This window comes from Schistocerca americana, chromosome 1, assembly GCF_021461395.2.
Source record: "Schistocerca americana isolate TAMUIC-IGC-003095 chromosome 1, iqSchAmer2.1, whole genome shotgun sequence".
NCBI classification, from domain to species: Eukaryota; Metazoa; Arthropoda; class Insecta; order Orthoptera; family Acrididae; genus Schistocerca; species Schistocerca americana.
In genome coordinates this window covers 189,446,132-189,466,511 of record NC_060119.1, presented here as the reverse complement: position 1 = coordinate 189,466,511, position 20,380 = coordinate 189,446,132, and the positions used below count along the sequence as shown (strand labels likewise).

Genomic DNA, 20,380 nt, shown 5'->3' with positions numbered 1-20,380 from the left:
GGTTTGCTCCCCTAGATCCGGGACTGCTGGTGTCAAGGCAACAGACATATTCCTGATCACAGAGATGGCAGCAGAAACAGTGGCCATAGTCTGATCATGAACTGGATCGCGAGGTTTGGGATGTCGCAACCTATAACAGCAGAACATGGGAAGGAATTTGAGTCTCATTTGTTCCAAGAGCTCCTACATCAAAGGACTGCAACCAAACCAGAACCACCAGCTACTATCCTGTGGGCAATGGCTACACAGAACATGAAAAGCTGCTCTAATGAGCAGCGATGGTCAGTGGACCGTAACACTGCCGCTAGTGCTGTTAGGGCTAGAACAGCAGTCGAAGGGGACCTGCACTACTCTGCAGCACAACTGGTGTATGGGGAACAATTACAACTTTTCGCCGAGCTCATCTCTACTAATCCACGGCTTCATCCAACTACAGGGGCTTCGATGCAGTTCAATCACCAACTACAAGGGAGGATGGCACGAGTATGTCCTAAGGCACCAAAGAATCACAGAGACAGAAGAGTCTTTGTACACAAAGAACTTCAGACATTATAGTAAATATGGCCTCCCTTAAGGCCACTGTACACCAGATGTTCAAGCTATTCTCGAGTCATTTTGTGTAGTCATAGCTTACCAAGCACAAAAAAAGAAAAAGAAAGATAGTGTCAAATTGTCATTACCACTTAACAAAACCTTCTGCGGAAAAGGAACCTATCAAGAAATTTTACACATCTCATGCACTAAAATCGTATGTTCAACGAAGGTGCAGTGGTAAATGGGTCATCAGGTATTAAGAACACTGGATCCTGAAGTTACACTGAATGAGTCGAAATAGCATATCTTGGACGCATATCCAGGGACACCAAAGAGAACTTTACAAGGCAGCCAACTACACTACATTCCTACAATCAACGTTCCGTACAGATGGAGAGATGGCAACTGAAGTTGTCGATCAATGAAGGAAACAGTCTTCAGATATGTTCGGGATTGAACCGTCGTCCTCCCGAATGCGAGTCCAGTGTGCTAGCCACTGCGCCACCTCGCTCGGTGAATCGTAAGCTGATTTACTTTGATAACTTCGAGCACTTGCCGTGTTATTAATTGCTCCCATCCCTCTCGACTACGATATATCCGTATGCGGCACAGAACACACATAACTCTGTGCATAACGTACCCGATGTCTCTGTCAGGAGAATTCTCGTTGCATCTAGAAATAAAAAGCTTTCACGCAGACAAAAGGGGACGGGGCTATAAGAGCCGAGACGAATAAACCGGAACGAGTGAATGCCAATCGCTGTTGGTTTATGTGGTTGATTGGGTATGTGAATGATCAGCGTTGTTACAATTATTAGCGAAATCCATAGATTCAAACTGCCAGAGTAGAAATAAACGGCTAAAGGAATAACAAGTAAGACAGATTACGTATTATCTTATCGGTTATGCCAGAAAATGAAATTCTGACAGAAAACTTTTGCCAGATCGCTGCACTACTAAGGACCAGTTGTACAGTCCCCAGTCAACAGCCGCTTTACGTCCAGTTCTCGGAATAGCGTGCGTGTAAAACGCGTTGTACGAACAAGGAATAACGCCTAACCGGAGAATAAACTGGCCGGTGATCCTGCAGGGTTAGTGAAGTTAACCGGAGAATAGTTATGGAATAAGTGATGACAAGATTGTTTGTGAGAATGAGGAAGGAGAAGAAACAAGAACATCACAAAACCCACAAATTATTTGGAAGAATATGTCGATCCCAAGTTTAAAAAAAAATTCGCACTACTGTTATTCTATCTAGTGTTTGAGAAGGTGGAGCATAAGAATGGAATGTGAAACTATTTCCTAACATAAAACTTTTTCTTGTAGTAGGCCTAATAGGCATTTGATATTGGTACTTTGTAAATTATATTCTGTCATGTTATTTATGTAAATGAGGTTCATGAAACAGACCATTTGTACCAAAACAGTCTCGCTTATTTAGCGTGTGTTACTATTGCTGCAATATTAGGAACACCTATTTCGTTTTATTTAACAGACAGTGACAAAATAGACGTAATCAAATCAAGCAACCACATCAGTCTTGAGTACTATTCGTATTACCAGCTTTTTCTGTATTAGACAATGACATTTTGATTTATCACATAGGAAAGCGTTTGACGAACACTGATAAAGTAACAGATTCTTTCGCAGAAAGGAAAGCACGCCGTGTAAAGCTGTAGCAAGATTAGACAGAAAAAAATGTTGGGACCTAAGGATTGAAGAAATGTGTACTGTCTCTTGTCTTTACTGATTTTATGCTTCCTATATTTAATTTTACGTCACGCAAAAGAGAAAGTTATTAGCTAATAGGCAATAAATACTGCATATTTTCTGAAGACTTCTTACTCTTCCTGTAACAAATAATCCCACACAGTATTAACTGTGACATTTTTTAAAAGGGAGGATAGGATGTCAAATCGTCCGACTGGGAGCAGGAGAGGCGCCACAGAACGTTTTAATTTCTACTGTCTTGAATATGTGTTTTTTTGAATTTATTTATTATCACAACATCGTTTGATGGCTTCCATTACAAAATGTACGCGCTTGAATTCCACAGAGTGAAATACAGTGACGCCACAGAAGAATGCTGCGTGATGAGGCATGGCACTGCACTTTGGCACACTTAATACCAAATACTCGTAAAATGTTTTGCATTTCCTCGAATATATATTTTTCATACATCAAACTCTTGAGAAAGATATGCGCTACAAAATGAATATATTTTTGAAAAATCGATTTTTTTAAAAATTATTGACGTCCTATCTCAAACGTTCGAGAGGGATGGTGGGGGCACCACTACCAAGTTTTTGCCCTCGTTCGGAAACATCGTAGATCCGGTGTCGTTTAGAATGTTTCAGTAAACAATATTAAGCTCTTATATGTATATCGCTCCCATAAGGGCCGCGAGGACAAGATTAATTACAACTGCACAGAGATATTTAAGCAATCATCTTCAAGCGAACTGAAACCGAAGTGGTTTGCAGAGTATAGATGCAATATAACATGAGGGAATGCTTCTCATGGTAGCAGACATCGTCAACAACACATTTCTTCCCGAAAAACCTTGACGGTAATGTTCCGTACCCTTAAAGATCTTTGCGAAGCAATCTGAAACGCATAGTGGAAAGTTTCAACGTTTCGTTCCTTGACAGGCACTTAGAATTGCCTTTAAATAGATCTAGCAAAGCGTAGACGCATGAGACTCCGTGTTGACGAATCAGGCACTGGAGAACAGTGCTGCCATCTCACGATTTTCTACATCGTGCGCATGCGCAGGATTCGTGGTTCAGCCACTAACCGTGAAGCCGGTAAAGGGTGTATGGGACACCAGCTGCTGTCATTAGCTGCGCTGCTGCAGTTCGAGGAAGGTCGTACTGAAGATGTGGCTTTTTCTACTGTTCGCGACTGTTGTAATTTCAGTGAGAGCGGACCCAGTTGTTGTGTATGCGACATGGGATCCCCAATCTGAGAACAAGGTAGTGTTGCATTACCATGACAGCAGTGGTCACGTGCAACGGGATAGTTCACCTCCCAGGCATTACACACTCAGAGCAACCTATGACAACACTATCAACAAGACAGGGTAAGTCTGCTGTTTGCAATCTAACATCAATTGATCATTCTTGTACCTCATAAATACTTTGATAACACAGTACTGTGAAATATTTTTACTGCTGATTTGTTTTCTATATGGTGTCCTTACCTTCCCAACAAGTTTCCTGGTTTTAGGGCCCTGTCAGATTTATTTACCTAAGATAATCAATCGTTCAGTATTTGTGACGCCAGTGAAGTGCGTAGTAATAACATAACTTAGCAAAGACTGCCGAAGAATTCAACATTCCAACAGGATTATATTTGCTGCTTCGCAAAATTTGTTCGTTTATTCGGACTTTTGCTGTCTGTAACGTTATTAAATTTTATCGTGAGTGACCGGAGCAATCTTCAATATACAGGATTTGGGCAAAAATATGGTAACACCGCTGGAGCTACATGCCTGAACATGAACGCAGATGCTAGTCGAGTTTGCAGGTTGCGCTGTTGTATTTGACCATAAACTGCAACTTCGCAATGTTCTCAATAAGTTAAAAGTGTCGGTCATGGTCAGGGCGCGTTTCGTGTAGTTATGAGTGCGTTTTGTCGGAGACGAGTGAATTCAGCCGAAGTGTTTGGTGTTTCAAGACGCACCGTATGGAAGATTTATACGGCATATAGGGAAAATGAAGGAAAAAAAAAAACATCCGCTAAGTCACAACGCGAAAATGTGTGTGTAGTGTGATCGTGACGGACGGTCGTTGAAAAGGATTGCGGCGACAAATAAAAGAGGAAGACAGCTGCAAAAGTCAGTGCGGAACTGAATGTCGCACTCTCGAACTCAGTCAGCACCAAAACAAGACGAAAGGAGCTCATAAGCAGGGAACTGCAGGACGAGCTGTAATTTCAAAACTACTCATCAGTAATGAAAATACCTGTAGCTGGAAAACGTGGTGCCGAAGCCATAAACCAGGACTATGGAGCAGTGGAGAAAAGTATTTTGATAGGACGTGTCTTGTTTCCAATAGTTCTCACCTTCTGATTACGTTTACGCACAAAGATGAAGCATGGCAGGGTTCAGTGATGATTTAGGCGGCATGTTTTCCATGGCCTCATGGTTACTCTGCAATGCAGCATTACCGCCAAGGATTATGTGAGCAATTTGACTGATCTGGTTCATTCCCATGGTACAATGTTTGTTTCCCAGTGATGTGCTGCATGACAAGGGCCCTTTTCACACATCTCGCATCGTCGAGGACTCGTTTTGTGAGCACGAGGATTAACTGTCCCATCTCCCATTAGTATTGGAGGCAGCGTGGAGGGTAAAAATCGTAGAGGGAGACCAAGAGATGAATACACTAAGCAGATTCAGAAGGATGTAGGTTGCAGTAGGTACTGGGAGATGAAGCAGCTTGCACAGGATAGAGTAGCATGGAGAGCTGCATCAAACCAGTCTCAGGACTGAAGACCACAACAACTCCCATGGCCAACAGTGACGCCACATGTGAACATAGTTGAGCCTCTGTTGCCTAGTTTAGAGAAGAGGGTGCTTGATCGCTATCCACCTTCACAATCGTTATCTGAACTTGCCACTATTTTGTAGGTAGAATGGTTTAAGTTTCTTTTGGAACCCATACAGATTGCCGGCCGGAGTGGTGGTAGCGCAAGCTCGGGTTAGGGAAGGATTGGGAAGGAAATCGGCCGTGCCCTTTCAAAGAAACCATCCCGGCATTTGCCTGAAACGATTTAGGGAAATCACGGAAAACCTAAATCAGGATGGCTGGAGACGGGATTGAACCGTCGTCCTCCCGAATGCGAGTCCAGTGTGCTAACCACTGCGCCACCTCGCTCGGTGTGGCCGGAGTGGCCGAGCGGTTCTAGGCGCTACAGTCTGGAACCGCGCGACCGCTACGGTCGTAGGTTCGAATCCTGCCTCGGGCATGGATGTGTGTGATGCCCTTAGGTTAGTTAGGTTTAAGTAGTTCTAAGTTCTAGGCGACTGATGACCTTAGAAGTTAAGTCCCATAGTGCTCAGAGCCATTTGAACCATACAGAGTCTTTATTTATCCAATCCGAGACGACTGGAAACTATTTTGAGTGCCAACAATTTTCCTACACCGTATTGGGCATGACAAAGCGTTGTGTTTTTGGCGTTTCCATATTTTTGTCCACCCCTGTGATATATATTTATAAGTATTCCCTTTTCCTTTCAGTAATGCTGAAGAATCTGGGCAAGTGTTACCCTATCTTAATGTGCACTATTTTCCGCCACATACAGCTGTGCATCAATCGTTTCAGTATTTCTCGTAACAAGAAGTTATTTTTTACCGTTTTCTAGCAACATTAAAACTTTGTTTCATGAGCTTCATTTATATCATCACCAAATAAACAGCATTAGCGGTTTGCTGTAGGAATTACATAAAAATAGAAACATTGCGATTTCATAACGCCAGTGCAGCTTGATAATGACACTGATGCTTGTCACCAGCCATTTATCACCTATTGCGGATATAGATGTTTCTAGGTTTATCTGTATTATGATCTTTAGATTTTTGCATGGAAGATTTCTGGCCTGTTTCTTTATGTTTTCAACATATCTTTCTTTAGTTCATCCTCTAGATATTGTCTTATCACGAGGAATGCAACACAGTTTCCATTTCAGTTCAGTGTCGGTCACTGTCTCCTTCTACTCCTGTCTTTCCTCTTATCCATTTGATTGTGTGCCTTCTGGTTATGCCCAAAATGCATATTTCCATTCCGTACTTGTCGGGCAGCCATCAACTTTTGAAATGTTTGTGCATTTAACATCCATATTTCACGTTTGTTAGTAGTGGTGGTATAGACTGGTCGTTGAAGACTTTCCATTTAAGACAATTTGAGTATTTACTTTCGAATATAGTTTCTCAAACTATCTTCAGATCATTTGTACCCTATTTCTTTAATTGTACATCCACGTATTTTTTACTTTGACCAGAGTACACAAATTCATCGACTTTTTGTTAATTTCATTGTTAATCTTTACTATTCCCCTATTAGCATATTGATTGTACATGGCCAACAGTGACGCCACATGTGTTCATAGTTGAGCCTCTGTTGCCATGTAATTTTAATTAATTTTCAGGCTTAGTGTTACACTTTTCCTGTTCATTTCTTCCTGAAGTTCGACTGCATGCAAAGTAAACATCGAAAGTTGTTTAGATAACCTCAATTTATGAAGGTTCTTCTTTCATACGAGTTTAAGACCTTTGTAGACCTTTTCCAAGACTGCAGGAAATTGTTTTGGTAAAATACATTTCCTTTGTCTGACTCTTTCCTCAACTCATCATTTTTCATTCTCTGGATGTAGTCCACTGGAAACTGTAGCCTTGTTGTACATATTATTCCAAATTAATAATATAAGTGTAGACCGGATGTGGCTTAAATTCAAAGAAATAGTATTGGCAGCAATTGAGAGATGTATACCAAATAAATTAACAAACGACGATCCTCCTTGGTACACAAAACGGGTTAGAACGCTGTTGCAGAGAGAACGAAACAAACATGCCAAATTTAAACAGACGCAAAATTCCCAAGTTTGGCGATCTTCTACAGAAGCTCGAAATTTAGCGCGGACTTCAATGCGAGGTGCCTATAACAGGTTCCACAACGGAACTATGTCTCGAAACCTGGCAGAAAATTCAAAGAGATTCTGGTCGTATGTGAAGTATGTTAGCGGCAAGAAACAATCAATGCCAATGCGAGGTGGCGCAATGGTAGCACACTGGACTCGCATTCGGGAGGACGACGGTTGAATCCCGCGTCCGGCCATCCTGATTTAGATTTTCCGTGATTTCCCTAAATCGCTCCAGGCAAATTCTGGGATGGTTCCTTTGAAAGGGCACAGCTGCCTTCCTTCCCCATCCTTCCCTAATCCGATGAGACCGATGATCTCTTTGTTTGGTCTCTTCCCCCAAACAACCCAACCCAACCCCCAATACCTTCTCTGCGCAATTGCAATGGAGATACTATCGAAGACAGTGCTGCCAAAGCAGTGTTATTAACACACAGCCTTCCGAAATGCCTTCACAAAAGAAGACGAAGTAAATATTCCAGAATTCGAATCGAGAACAGCTGCTAACATGAGTAACGTAGAAGTAAATATCCTCGGAGTAGTGAAGCAACTTAAATGACTTAATAAAAACAAGTCTTCTAGTCCAGACTGTATACCAATTAGGTTCCTTTCGGAGTATGCTGATGCATTAGCTCCATACTTAACAATCATATACAAGCGTTCGCTCGACGAAAGATCCGTACCCAAAGACAGGAAAGCTGCACAGGTCACACCAGTATTCAAGAAAGGTAGTACGAGTAATCCACTAAATTACAGGCCCATATCGTTAATGTCGATATGCAGCAGGATTTTAGAACATATATTGTGCTCGAACATTATGAATTACCTCGAAGAAAACGGTCTATTGACACACAGTCAACATGGGTTTAGAAAACACCGTTCCTGTGAAACACAACTAGCTCTTGATTCACATGAAGTGTTGAGTGCTATTGACAAGGGATTTCAGACAGATTCCGTATGTATGGATTTTCGGAAGGCTTTTGACGCTGTACCACACAAGCGGCTCGTAGTGAAATTGCGTGCTTATGGAATATCGTCTCAGTTATGTGACTGGATTTGTGATTTCCTGTCAGAGAGGTCACAGTTCGTAGTAATTGACGGAAGGTCATCGAGTGAAACAGAAGTGATTTCTGGCGTTCCCCAAGGTAGCGTTATACGCCCTTTGCTGTTCCTTATCTATATAAACGATTTGGGAGACAACCTGAGCAGTCGTCTTCGGTTGTTTGCAGATGACGCTGTGGTTTATCGACTAATAAAGTTATCAGAAGATCAAAACAAACTGCAAAACGGTTTAGAAGAAATATCTGAATGGTGCGGAAATTGTCAGTTGACCCTAAATAACGAAAAGTGTGGGGTCATCCACATGAGTGCTAAACGGAACTCGTTAAACTTCGGTTACACGATAAATCAGTCTAATCTAAAAGACGTGAATTCAACTAAATTCCTAGGTATTACAATTGCGAACAACTTAAATTGGAAGGAACACATAGAAAATGTTGTGGGGAAGGCTAACCAAAGACTGCGTTTTATTGGCAGGACACTTAGAAAATGTAACAGACCTACTAAGGAGACTACCTACACAACGCTTGTCCGTCCTCTTTTAGAATACTGGTGCGCGGTGTGGGATCCTTACCAGATAGGACTGACGGAGTACATCGAAAAAGTTCAAAGAAAGGTAGTACGTTTTGTATTATCGCGAAATATGGGAGAGAGTCATAGAAAAGATACAGGATTTGGGCTGGACATCATTAAAAGAAAGGCGTTTTTAATTGCGACGGAATGTTCTCAAGAAATTCCAATCACCAACTTTCTCCTCCGAATGCGAAAATATCTTGTTGACACCGACCTACATAGGGAGGAACGATCACCACGATAAAATAAGAGAAATCAGAGCTCGTACGAAATATATAGGTATTCATTCTTTCCGGGCGCTATACGAGATTGGAATAATAGAGAATTGTGAAGGTGGTTTGATGAACCCTCTGCCAGTCACTTGAATGTGATTCGCAGAGTATCGATGTAGATGCACGTAGATGTAGATTATGCAGCAAACTGACGTAAACAGATTGTATCCTCGGTTCTCAAGTTCTGCTAGCACAGATTTTCTTGTGACAGAGTGAAACGCTTTCTCATAGTCTATAAACTTCATACAAAATCTTGTCTGATATTAGTTGCCTCTTTCTAGACTTTCATTGACAACCTTTAGACCAGCCGCAGGCGGCTCGCAGTGAATATGAGTCCGCACAGCATACATGGCCGGTGTGCAGTGACCAATTTTCTTCCGAAGAGCTGGGCATTTTCACTCGTTGGTTCGGAAAGATGGGCAGACAGCGTTTACCCGCTTTCGGCCGGTTGTCGGCGCTCTCCCTGCAGTCTTTCTCAAACGATTTTACAGAAAGTCATTTTTTGCTTTACTTATAGATATATATGTCAGCTTCATGATGACGTGCCCATCAATTCGTTAATGGCTGTAGTTATTGTGATATTTGCATATAAGTAAGACACTGCACAATTTTCGAAAAAGTTTGTAATGAAAAATAGGGATCACTATTATTTTGCGTTTGGTGCATATTACATAATAGGTTGCTTTAGATAACACATTGAATTTTTCGCCGGGCGGGGTGGCCGAGCGGTTCTAAGCGCTTCAGTCGGGAACCGCGCTGCTGCTGCGTTCGCAGCTTCGAATCCTGCCTCGGGCATGAATGTGTGTGATGTCCTTAGGTTAGTTAGGTTTAAGTAGTTTTAGGTCTAGGGGACTGATGACCTCAGAAGTTTAGTCCCATAGTGCTCAGAGCCATTTGAACCATTTTTTTTTTTTTAATTTTTCTGTGGTCGTGTGTGGAGGTACCTATCTACCACCAATCTAGAGAAAATTGATCTAATGTAGCACACACATTACCTACTGTGTTATTCCATTTAGTACAAGCTTTTTCGATGAAAGAATGTAATTTTTAAGAGCCATAAATAACTGGTGAGCCGGCCGCTGTGGCCGAGCGGTTCTAGGCGCTTCAGTCCGGAACCGCGCGACTACTATGGTCGCAGGTTCGAATCCTGCCTCGGGCATGGATGTGTGTGATGTCCTAGGTTAGTTAGGTTTAAGTAGTTCTAAGTTCTAGGGGACTGATGACCTCAGATGTTAAGTCCCATAGTGCTCAGAGCCAATAACTGGTGAAACGTGAGATGCTGTGGGTCTCGCAACAGCAAAAGTGAAGACATTACACGTTTATTTTTCTACTGAGGATGTGCTTGTTCATAGGCTATTGACCTTATTTTTCCTGAGTTCCTCACTTTTAAAGTGGCTTAAGAATTCTCTCACAATTGCGTCTGCATACCATGTTAGTGAGGCGACATTGTGTTAACTCCTCTACGTTTTGGCAAAAGAAGAAAATTTTAACATCGCAACAAGATAAATGTAGGTTTTACTCAAGTCACCACTCAAGACGCTTCTCTGAATATTACAAATGGTTAAGAAGTCAGGCGAAAATAAATCGATGATTTGTTGTATTTTCAGCGGAATTCTTTTTAGATAGTGACCAAAGTAGAGGCGACAGTAGATCATTTTGAATTGTCACCGTGCAACTGTGGGCGAGGAGATGCACCACGTAATATTTACAAACAACCTGAGGGAAAGCTTAGAACGGCACGTCCCATCCAGCGTTCAGCATTCCCCGACAGCGCCTACCCATAACCGCTCGCCCTTCCCCATGCGTGCCCTGCCGGTTGCGCATCTACTAGTTACGTTATTCTGCGCGCAATATACGTAAAGACAGCAAGAAAATGTCGTTAGTTCACATCATTTGTCAGTAATATGCATTTTATTGAACAAATATGCTTACAACAGTGTTTTCACAAAAGAACTGAGTTTTACAAGAGTCCGCCCTTTCCTGGTGCGCGACGGAACAATGGAGGGCTGCAAGGGAACCGCGGTCTGCGTATTCCTGCTGTAGACGGTCCATTGTGCTGTACACACACCTGAAGGCAGCTTGTGGTTAAAGTCAAGGTTTTATTTTCCTAGACGATCGATGCGAATTTATATGAATGCGTACGGAGTTTGTCGGCGCAGTTGCGATAAAGTGTCTGGGTGGCGCTTTGCTTAACGCAACTGCCTAGAGCCCGGGTTCGAATCCCTGTCCAACACACACAAACACACACACACACACACACACACACACACACACACACACACACACACACATTCATTCATTCGTTGCCACTGATTCTGCATAAAGTCCCGGTGTAGCTGGTATCAATAATCCTTTCCCTTCAGTGTCTCCCCCATCCACTTTCAGTTTTCACAATACACACATCAAAAAAAGTTTTGCATCACCTCGGTTCCGAGAGTTCCGGAAGCTGTATAGAAAATTGGAATAGAGAGCAACATAAACATCATTTCCACCCTTTTTATTGCTCATGAAAACATACATTGCATGTTATACCACCGTACAGCGAGACCAAAAAAATGTTGAAATGTGTGCGAAATCTTATGGGACTTAACTGCTAAGGTCATCAGTCCCTAAGCTTAAATATACCCTTAATACCCAGTAGCACTGATGCATGCCTGTATTCGTCGTGGCATACTATCCACACGTTCGTCAAGGCAGTGTTGGTCCAGATTGTGCCATTTCTCAACGACAATTCGGCGTAGATCCGTCAGAGTGGTTGGTGCGTCACGTCGTCCATAAACAGCACTTTCAATCTATCCCAGGTATGTTCGATAGGGTTCATGTCTGAAAAACATGCTGGCCACTCTAATCGAGCGGTGTCGTTATCCTAAAGGAAGGCGTTCATAAGATGTGCACGATGGGAGCGCGAATCGTCGTCCATGAAGACGAATGAATGCCTCGCCAATATGCTGCCGATATGGTTGCACTATCGGTTGGAGGATGGCATTCACGTATCGTACAGCCGCTAAGGCGCCTTCCATGACCACCAGTGGCGTAAGTCGGCCCCACATAATGTCGCCCGAAAACAGCAGGGAACGTCCATCTTGCTGCACTTGCTGGACAGGGAGTCTAAGGCGTTCAGACTGACCGGGTTGCCTCCAAACACGTCTCAGACGATTGTCTGGTTGAAGGCATATGCGACACTCAGCGGTGAAGAGAAAGTGATGCCAATCCTGAGCGATCCATTCGGCATGTTGTTGGGCCCATCTGTACCGCGCTGCGTGGTGCTGTGGTTGCAAAGATGGACCTCGCCATGGACGTTGGGGTTGAAGTTAAGCATCATGCTGCCCATTGCGCACAGTTTGAGTCGTAACACGACGTCCTGTGGCTGCACGGAAAGCATTATTCAACATAGTGGAGTTGCTGTCAGGGTTCCTCCGAGACATAATCCGTAGGTAGCGGTCATCCACTGCAGTAGTAGCCCTTGGGCGACCTGAGCGAGGCATGTCTTCGACAGTTCCTGTCTCTCTGTATCTCCTCCATGTCCGAACAACATCGCTTTGATTGACTCCGAGACGTCTGGACACTTCCTTTGTTGAGAGCCGTTCCTGGCACAAAGTAACAATGCGGACGCGATCGAATCGCGGTATTGCCCGTTTAGGCATGGTTGAACTACAGACAAAACGACCCGTGTACCTCCTTCCTGGTGGAATGACTGGAACTGATAGGCTGTCGGACTCCCTCCGTCTAATAGGCGCTGTTCGTGCATGGTTGTTTACATCTTTGGGCGGTTTAGTGACATTTCTGAACAGTCAGTGTCTGTGATACAATATCGACAGCCAACGTCGATCTTCCCGAATTCTGGGAACCAGGGTGGTGCAAGACTTTTCGATGTGTGTAATAAGGACCTTTATAAAAATCGGACAAGACCGTCAGTTCAGAACCTCCCCTTATTCCGTTGGAGAGATACTGTGGTTTCTTCACTGACTTAAGATTGGCTCGAAGTTTTTTTTTTACAAACAGAACTCAGTACGTTTACTGTACGGTGAAGGTTCAACAGAGTGAAGGAGTATCGAGTATACACCACGGAAGCATAATAGGACCTCTCCTATTCTCTGTGTACATGAAAGCTTTATCAGGTAGCATCTGCAGTACAAGATTGTCGGCTACTGGTCCGTACACGCGAGAGCGTGGTACCAGTTATATTCCATGAAGTGTTTTTGTTAGGGGATCATACCTCGGATTGATCACTGAAATAATGGGTCATGTGTTTTGGATAGCCGTTGACCTCGCGACCGCTTGTGTAACAATCTGAAGAAAGGGCGTACTGTATACTATCCTACAGTACAGGATTTACACATGACACATTTCCTCCAGCTCAGGCAAATTGAGCAAATCGTATGATTCTATTGTATTAGGTATAGTCTAGGCGATATGTGTGGTGTCACCGCCAGACACCACACTTGCTAGGTGGTAGCCTTTAAATCGGCCGCGGTCCATTAGTATACGTCGGACCCGCGTGTCGCCACTGTCAGTGATTGCAGACCGAGCGCCGCCACACGGCAGGTCTAGAGAGACTTACTAGCACTCACGAGTTGTACAGCCGACTTTGCTAGCGAAGCTACACTGACCAATACGCTCTCATTTGCCGAGACGATAGTTAGCTTAGCCTTCAGCTACGTCATTTGCTACGACCTAGCAAGGCGCCATTACCAGTTTATATTCAGTGTAATAATGTCTAACAAGAGCCATGTTCTCCAATTGTGGATTAAAGTTAAGTATTCCAAGAACTACGTTCTTTTCTTTATAGGATAATTACTTTACCTTGTTCCAGACCTCACGCCAATCTGCGTGAGCTTAACGCGTGCCTTTCGGCTACCTCCGAGTGGCTTGGCTGTCTTGCCACGCCACTACAATATGTACAAGCACAATTTTTTCATGAGAGGTTCCTGAGAAAATCCATAAAAACCGTGATTTTTGGGTACGAAAAGTACCAATTGTAGAGATTGCTACTTCTATAATTCCTATTCATAGTAGATCGTTGAAATTCTTACCATATGTTTCTAAGATGATATTCTCGCGCAACGTCCAAACTTTTTGCGGTATCGTTATCTATTATCTCTATCCAATGGTTCAAAAGTTACTGTACTTACACAGCAAACCGCGAAAACCGCTTTTTAGCCGCCTTTGCACATTGGGCCGCAATTATCTACATAACTAATCATAGTAAATGCTTTTCGGAAATCTAGAATTGTTCATGGAGGGCATATTGAGCAGCACTCCTTGCCAGTTGGCTGCAGTGTTTTCACTGCAGACCTGGGGGCCATCTCTCGTGCTCCTGAATACATCCGCTCATGCCCTAGCGAGTCATTTCTCCTGTGTACTGACTCATTGAGCAGCCTACGAGTTATCGACCAGTGCTACCCTCCCCACCCACTGGTAGCGTCCTTTCAGAAGTCCATCTATGCCCTGGAACAGCCCCGTCGTTCTGTGGTGTTTGTATGGACCCCAGGACACGTCCGAATCCCCGTCAACGAACTTGCCGACAGGCTGGCCAAACAGGCGACGCGGAAACCGCTTCTGGAGATAGGCAACCCCGAAGCTGACCTACGTTCTGTCTTACACCGCAGGGTTTTCCGGCTTTGGGAGACGGAATGGCATAAGAGCACGCACAACAAACTGCGTGTCATTAAGGAGACTATGAATGTGTGGAAATCTTCCACGCAGGCGTCTCGCAGGGAATCAGTTGTCCTGTGCCGGCTCCGCGTTGGCCATACGTGGCTGACGCATGGTTACCTACTCCGTCGCGAGGATCCAAAATGGTTCAAATTGCTCTGAGCACTATGGGACTTAATATCTGAGGTCATCAGTCCCCTAGACTTAGAACTGCTTAAACCTAACTAACCTAAGGACATCACACACATCCATGCCCGAGGCAGGATTCGAACCTGCGACCGTAACGGTCGCGCGGTTCCAGACCGAAGCGCCTAGAACCGCTTGGCCACACTTGCCGGCCCGCGAGGACCCACCTCAGTGTCGCTGTGGGTCCCAAATGACAGTCGCCCACCTCTTGTTGGACTGCCCACTTTTAGCCGCTCTGCGGCAGACTTTTAACTTTCCCAGCACCCTGCCTTCGGTGTTGGGCGACAATGCTGCCACAGCAGCTTTGGTTCTACGTTTTATCCGTGAGAGTAGGTTTTATACTTCTATGTAGGTTTTAGCGCATGTCCATTTGTCCCTCTCTGTCCTCCACCCTAGTGCTTTTAGGGTGGAGGTTTTGATGTGTAGCAGAGTCGCTGGCTTTCCCTTTTTATTCTCGTGGTTGGCCAGCCACTGTAATCTGCTTTCATGTTTTACTCTCTTCTGTTTCTAGCGTCTCTCTGTTTTCTTGTCCTCTTTTGTTCCTTTTAGTGTTCATTGCCTTCCCTTCGTTTTTGTCGTTTTTCCTTTCTTTTCGTTTTGTGTTATATATTTCGTCCGTTTTATTCTCACATTTGTGGCATCGTTTTTATTAGGAATAAGGGACCGATGACCTCGTGGTTTGGTACCTTCTCTCGCCTTTAAACCAACCCACCAAATCGAGAATACTGCATCTACCTGACTGCCTTCATTCATGGCTTTCACGATGTCATGTGAGAAAAGTGTAACTTGGGTTTCACATGATCAACGCTTTCGAAATCTATGCTTGTTGGTACGGAGGAGGTAGTTTTGTTAGATATACCTCATTATGTTCGAGCTCAGAGTATGTTCTAAGATTATACACCAAATGGATGTCAGGGGTATGACTATCAGAGATGAAGTTGAACACTACAAGAAACAATGGCAGTGCCAAGGAAACTACACGACAAATAGAACTTGCTCGCGAAGTAGAAACAACTGAACTCCAACCTGAGCCACCTTGATACTCAAATATAGACACTGACTATAAAAAGAAAAGTCATTCAACTCTTGGGAAAACATGACTGTGAAAGATGCAGATGACTGAAGATAACCCATAAAAATCAGTATTCTGCAGCGAAAAACGTAAGTTGTCCCTCTAAATTTCAGCTATACGTACAACAACGGAGGGGCATTCACAAGCTATAGAAGACAGAAGTGTACATCTTTCCATCAGGAAGTCTGCAGTCTGGTTTGACGCAGCGCTCTGCACTGGTGTGGGTGTGCAATTATTCTGGAATCTACTTAACTATGGCACCCTATATACATTTGAACTTGCTTACTTGGTCAGCCTTTTAGCTCCAATTCTTCCGTTAACACACTGATGATTCCTTCATGCCTCAGGACGTGTCCTATCAACCGATCCCTTCATTAAGTCAGTTTTCAGCTTAAATTTCTTTCCTCTCCAGTTTGACTCAGTATCTCCTCGTTAGCGACTTTTAAATCTGCCGTATGCTTTCTGCACAAATTGTAGGTAATCTTTCTTTCGCTTATTGTATTTTGTTCCTTATTACTTTAAAATTCCGAAACTGTGCTCCAGTGAATACTGTCAAAAGCTTTTTACAAACCTACAAATGCTATAAACGTGAGCTTGTGTGTCTTCAACCTAACCTAAGATAAGTCGTAGGCTTCGCAGTGCTTTGTGTGTATCTACATTTCCCTGGAAACCAAACCGATCTTCCTCGAGATCGGTATCTAGCAGTCGTTTCCTCTTTCTGCGGATAATTTGTCAGTCAGGAGCAAAGTACTAAAATAAATTGAATTGCTTATACAAACTCTTCCCAAAACTGATCTCCAGTATGGAAGTATACTCTAATAATTCTTAGAAGAATAATATGTACTATTTCAACGTATGAACATCTGCAATATGGTAAATTAGGTAAATTACTTCTTTCCACTGGATTACGTACGATAAGTGCCATTGAGTTTTAAGTCTTAGAAATGAGTGTGCTGTCTGGACTCGCTACTAAGTTCTGATTGCATGTAATGGATTTCGGGAATAGTGGTGCAATTTCTAGTTGTTACTCAATTTCCTGCAGGGTGACAAGATTTTAAAATAGACCACATACAGTACAGAGACATGCAGATTATCTTCCTGATAACTCGAAATTTAACGTCCTGCTGGGAGAAATACTTTCATATTTGGACACGTGTGTGAGCGGCAACGTAAATGCCGGCAAGCAATGCGTTACTTCACGTAGTAAGTCTGTAATAATGTATGTTTCTTTACACTGAAAATAACACTTATGTTTCTGCTCAAGGAGTGCTCTCATAGTTCACATGTAAGGTATACCATCCGTAGCAGCGTGTCCAAGCAAACGATGCCGCATTGCTGATATTGTGAATTACATTGTCTTGCAGGGGTGGGTAATGTTCTATATAAACTAAACTCCATCAGACCCTGAAGACAAGCGACCGGTCACCATGTCACCCACTGCCATGCGGAGCCATATTTCTGAACTGGCATCGCGAGACTGAGTGCACCCCTGTACAGCCCTCCTAGCAATGTAATACTCCTGGTTATATCGGGAACTTGGCACGATTCTTCTGCATGGGTGTCAGACGCGCTGACCACTCAGCTGGAAAAGCGGACAACGCAGTATTTAATTTGTCGATTTCTATAGCATCTCAAGGCGCGTTATTACATGCCAGTGGAATGAACTAGTAAACCATAAGTGAAAATGAAGTAGAATCAGTTCACCTATCAGCCTGTCAATGTCCAAATCAAACTATAATTTTGAAATCGTACAGAGGAACTTTCGCCGTTTCTAGCACTACCTGTGAAACAGTTCATCGTGTTCTTCTCCAGGAATCTGGAACATCCGCTGTAATGAAGTGATGTGGGAGCGAATTTGGAAAGTACACTACTGGCCATTAAAATTGCTACACCAAGAAGAAATGCAGATGATAAACGATTATTCATTCAACAAATATATTATATTAGAACTGACATGTGATGACATTTTCACGTAATTTGGGTGCATAGGTCCTGAGAAATCAGTACCCAGAACAACCATCTCTAGCTGTAATAACGGCCTTGATACGCCTGGGCATTGAGTCAAACAGAGCTTGGATGGCGTGTAGAGGTACAGCTGCCCATGCAGCTTCAACACGATACCACAGTTCATCAAGAGTAGTGACTGGCTGAATGTGACGAGCCAGTTGCTCGGCCACCATTGACCAGACGTTTTCAATTGTTGAGAGATCTGGAGAATGTGCTGGCGAGGGCAGCAGTCGAACATTTTCGGTATCCAGAAAATCCCGTACAGGACCTGAAACATGCAGTCTTGCGTTATCCTGCTGAAATATAGGGTTTCGCAGGGATCGAATGAAGGGTAGAGCCACGGGTCGTAACACATCTGAAATGTAATGATACGCCAGTATGGCGATGACGAATACACGCTTCCAATGTGCGCTCACGGCGATGTCGCCAAACACGGATGCGACCATAATGATGCTGTAAACAGAACCTGGATTAATCCGAAAAAATGACGTTTTGCCATTCGTGCACCCAAGTTCGTCGTTGAGTACACCATCGCAGGAGCTCCTGTCTGTGATGCAGCGTCAAGGGTAACCGCAGCCACGGTCTCCGAGCTGATAGTCCATGCTGCTGCAAACGTCGTCGAACTGTTCGTGCAGATGGTTGTCGTCTTGCAAATATCCCCATCTGTTGACTCGGGGATCGAGACGTGGCTGCACGATCCGTTACAGCCATGCGGATAAAATGCCTGTCATCTCGACTGCTAGTGATACGAGGCCATTGGGATCCAGCACGGCGTTCCATTTACCCTGCTGAACCCACCGATTCCATATTCTGCTAACAGTCATTGGATCTCGACCAACGCAAGCAGCAGTGTCACGATACGATAAACCGAAATCGCGATAGGCTCCAATCCGACCTTTATCAAAGTCGGAAACGTGATGGTACGCATTTCTCATCCTTACACGAGACATCATAACAACGTTTCACCAGGCAACACCGCTCAACTGCTGTTTGTGTATGAGAAATCGGTTGGAAACTTTCCTCATGTCAGCACGTTGAAGGTGTCGCCAACGGCGCCAACCTTGTGTGAATGCTCTGAAAAGCTAATCATTTGCATATCACAGCATCTTCTTCCTGTCGGTTAAATTTCGCGTCTGTAGCACGTCATCTTCGTGGTGTAGCAATTTCAATGGCCAGTAGTGTATTTTCTTTTGTTTGAGGCAACTGTGGGTTCTCGATGACACATTGGATAATTTAATGAATTAACTAGACGAAATACTTTTTTAGGCTTGTTTCAGAAACTAGGCTAAAAAAGTACTTTGTTAAGTTAATTAGGGCGAGCTGAAAAGTAAAACCTCATAATTTGCGCGAACTCTTAACGCTGCTTAAATAAAACAAGCGTTATTAACTTTCTACATCTTTATTCTTAATGTTTACATATTTACAGACCTCTGCTGCTAGAGGACTCTGAAATGTAGCGTGTAACATGACGATGTGTAACGTAACTACGTCGGTGCGTGAGAAACAGTGAGCTGTACTCGAATTTCGAATTCGAAGAGTTCGTCCAAACACAGAGTATGCTCTCCTTGAGCATGACAATCCCAACCACACACGAGCGATAAGACATCTGTAAGAAACCGACGTCTTGGATTCACTTCGATCGATTATCCTCCATACAGACCCGCTTGGCTCCATCCGATTTTCGTTTGTTTCCAGACAAAGACTATCTTCTAGAATTTCCCTTAGTAATGAAGCGATGCAAGCGGAGGTGAGGTTGTGGCCCTCAAAATGGTTCAAATGGCTCTGAGCACTATGGGACTTAACATCTGAGGTCATCAGTCCCCTAGAACTTAGAACTACTTAAGCCTAACCCAAGGACATCACACACATCCATGCCCGAGGCAGGATTATAACCTGCGACCGTAGTGGTCGCGCGGTTCCAGACTGAAGCGCCTGGAACCACTCGGCGACAACGGCCGGCGTTGTGGCCTTGTCAACAGAGAGAAATGTTCTGTAGTTGACAGCATCAACAAACTGGTCTGTGGGTGGGAGAAATGTTTGTCGCCAGGGTGACTGTGTTGAGAAATAATGATGCAGACATGAAGAATAAACATACAGAATGTTAACAACGTTTGTTTTATTTAAAAAGCTTAAAGAGTTTTCACGTAAAAATTCAGAAGCATTATTTTTCGGCACGGCCTCGTACAATATTTTCTTTTACTTCTTGATGTCACTTCCTTTCTTGTCTGAACACGAAATGGAGAGCACAAAGTATGAAGCCCTTTGGCCGGCGCTCTTACACAGCTGTAGTTCGACTCAGGCTAGGTGATGATAGCGTGTAACGGAGCGCAGAGCTCGCCAGGTTATGCAAGCCGCGACGGCTGCCATTAACAGGTACGCTTG

At 43.7% G+C, this 20,380-nt stretch overlaps 1 protein-coding gene across 1 annotated transcript in view; it reads left to right on the top strand.

Moving 5' to 3' along the window:
• The first annotated feature begins 3,315 nt into the window (after window positions 1-3,315).
• Window positions 3,316-20,380, top strand: part of LOC124621215 (putative phospholipase B-like 2) — a 168,390-nt gene continuing 151,325 nt past the window's right edge. Inside the window, exon 1 of the mRNA XM_047147125.1 lies at window positions 3,316-3,616. Coding sequence (XP_047003081.1) covers window positions 3,414-3,616 — 203 coding nt within the window. The 5' untranslated portion in view covers window positions 3,316-3,413. The remainder of the gene's footprint in view (window positions 3,617-20,380) is intronic.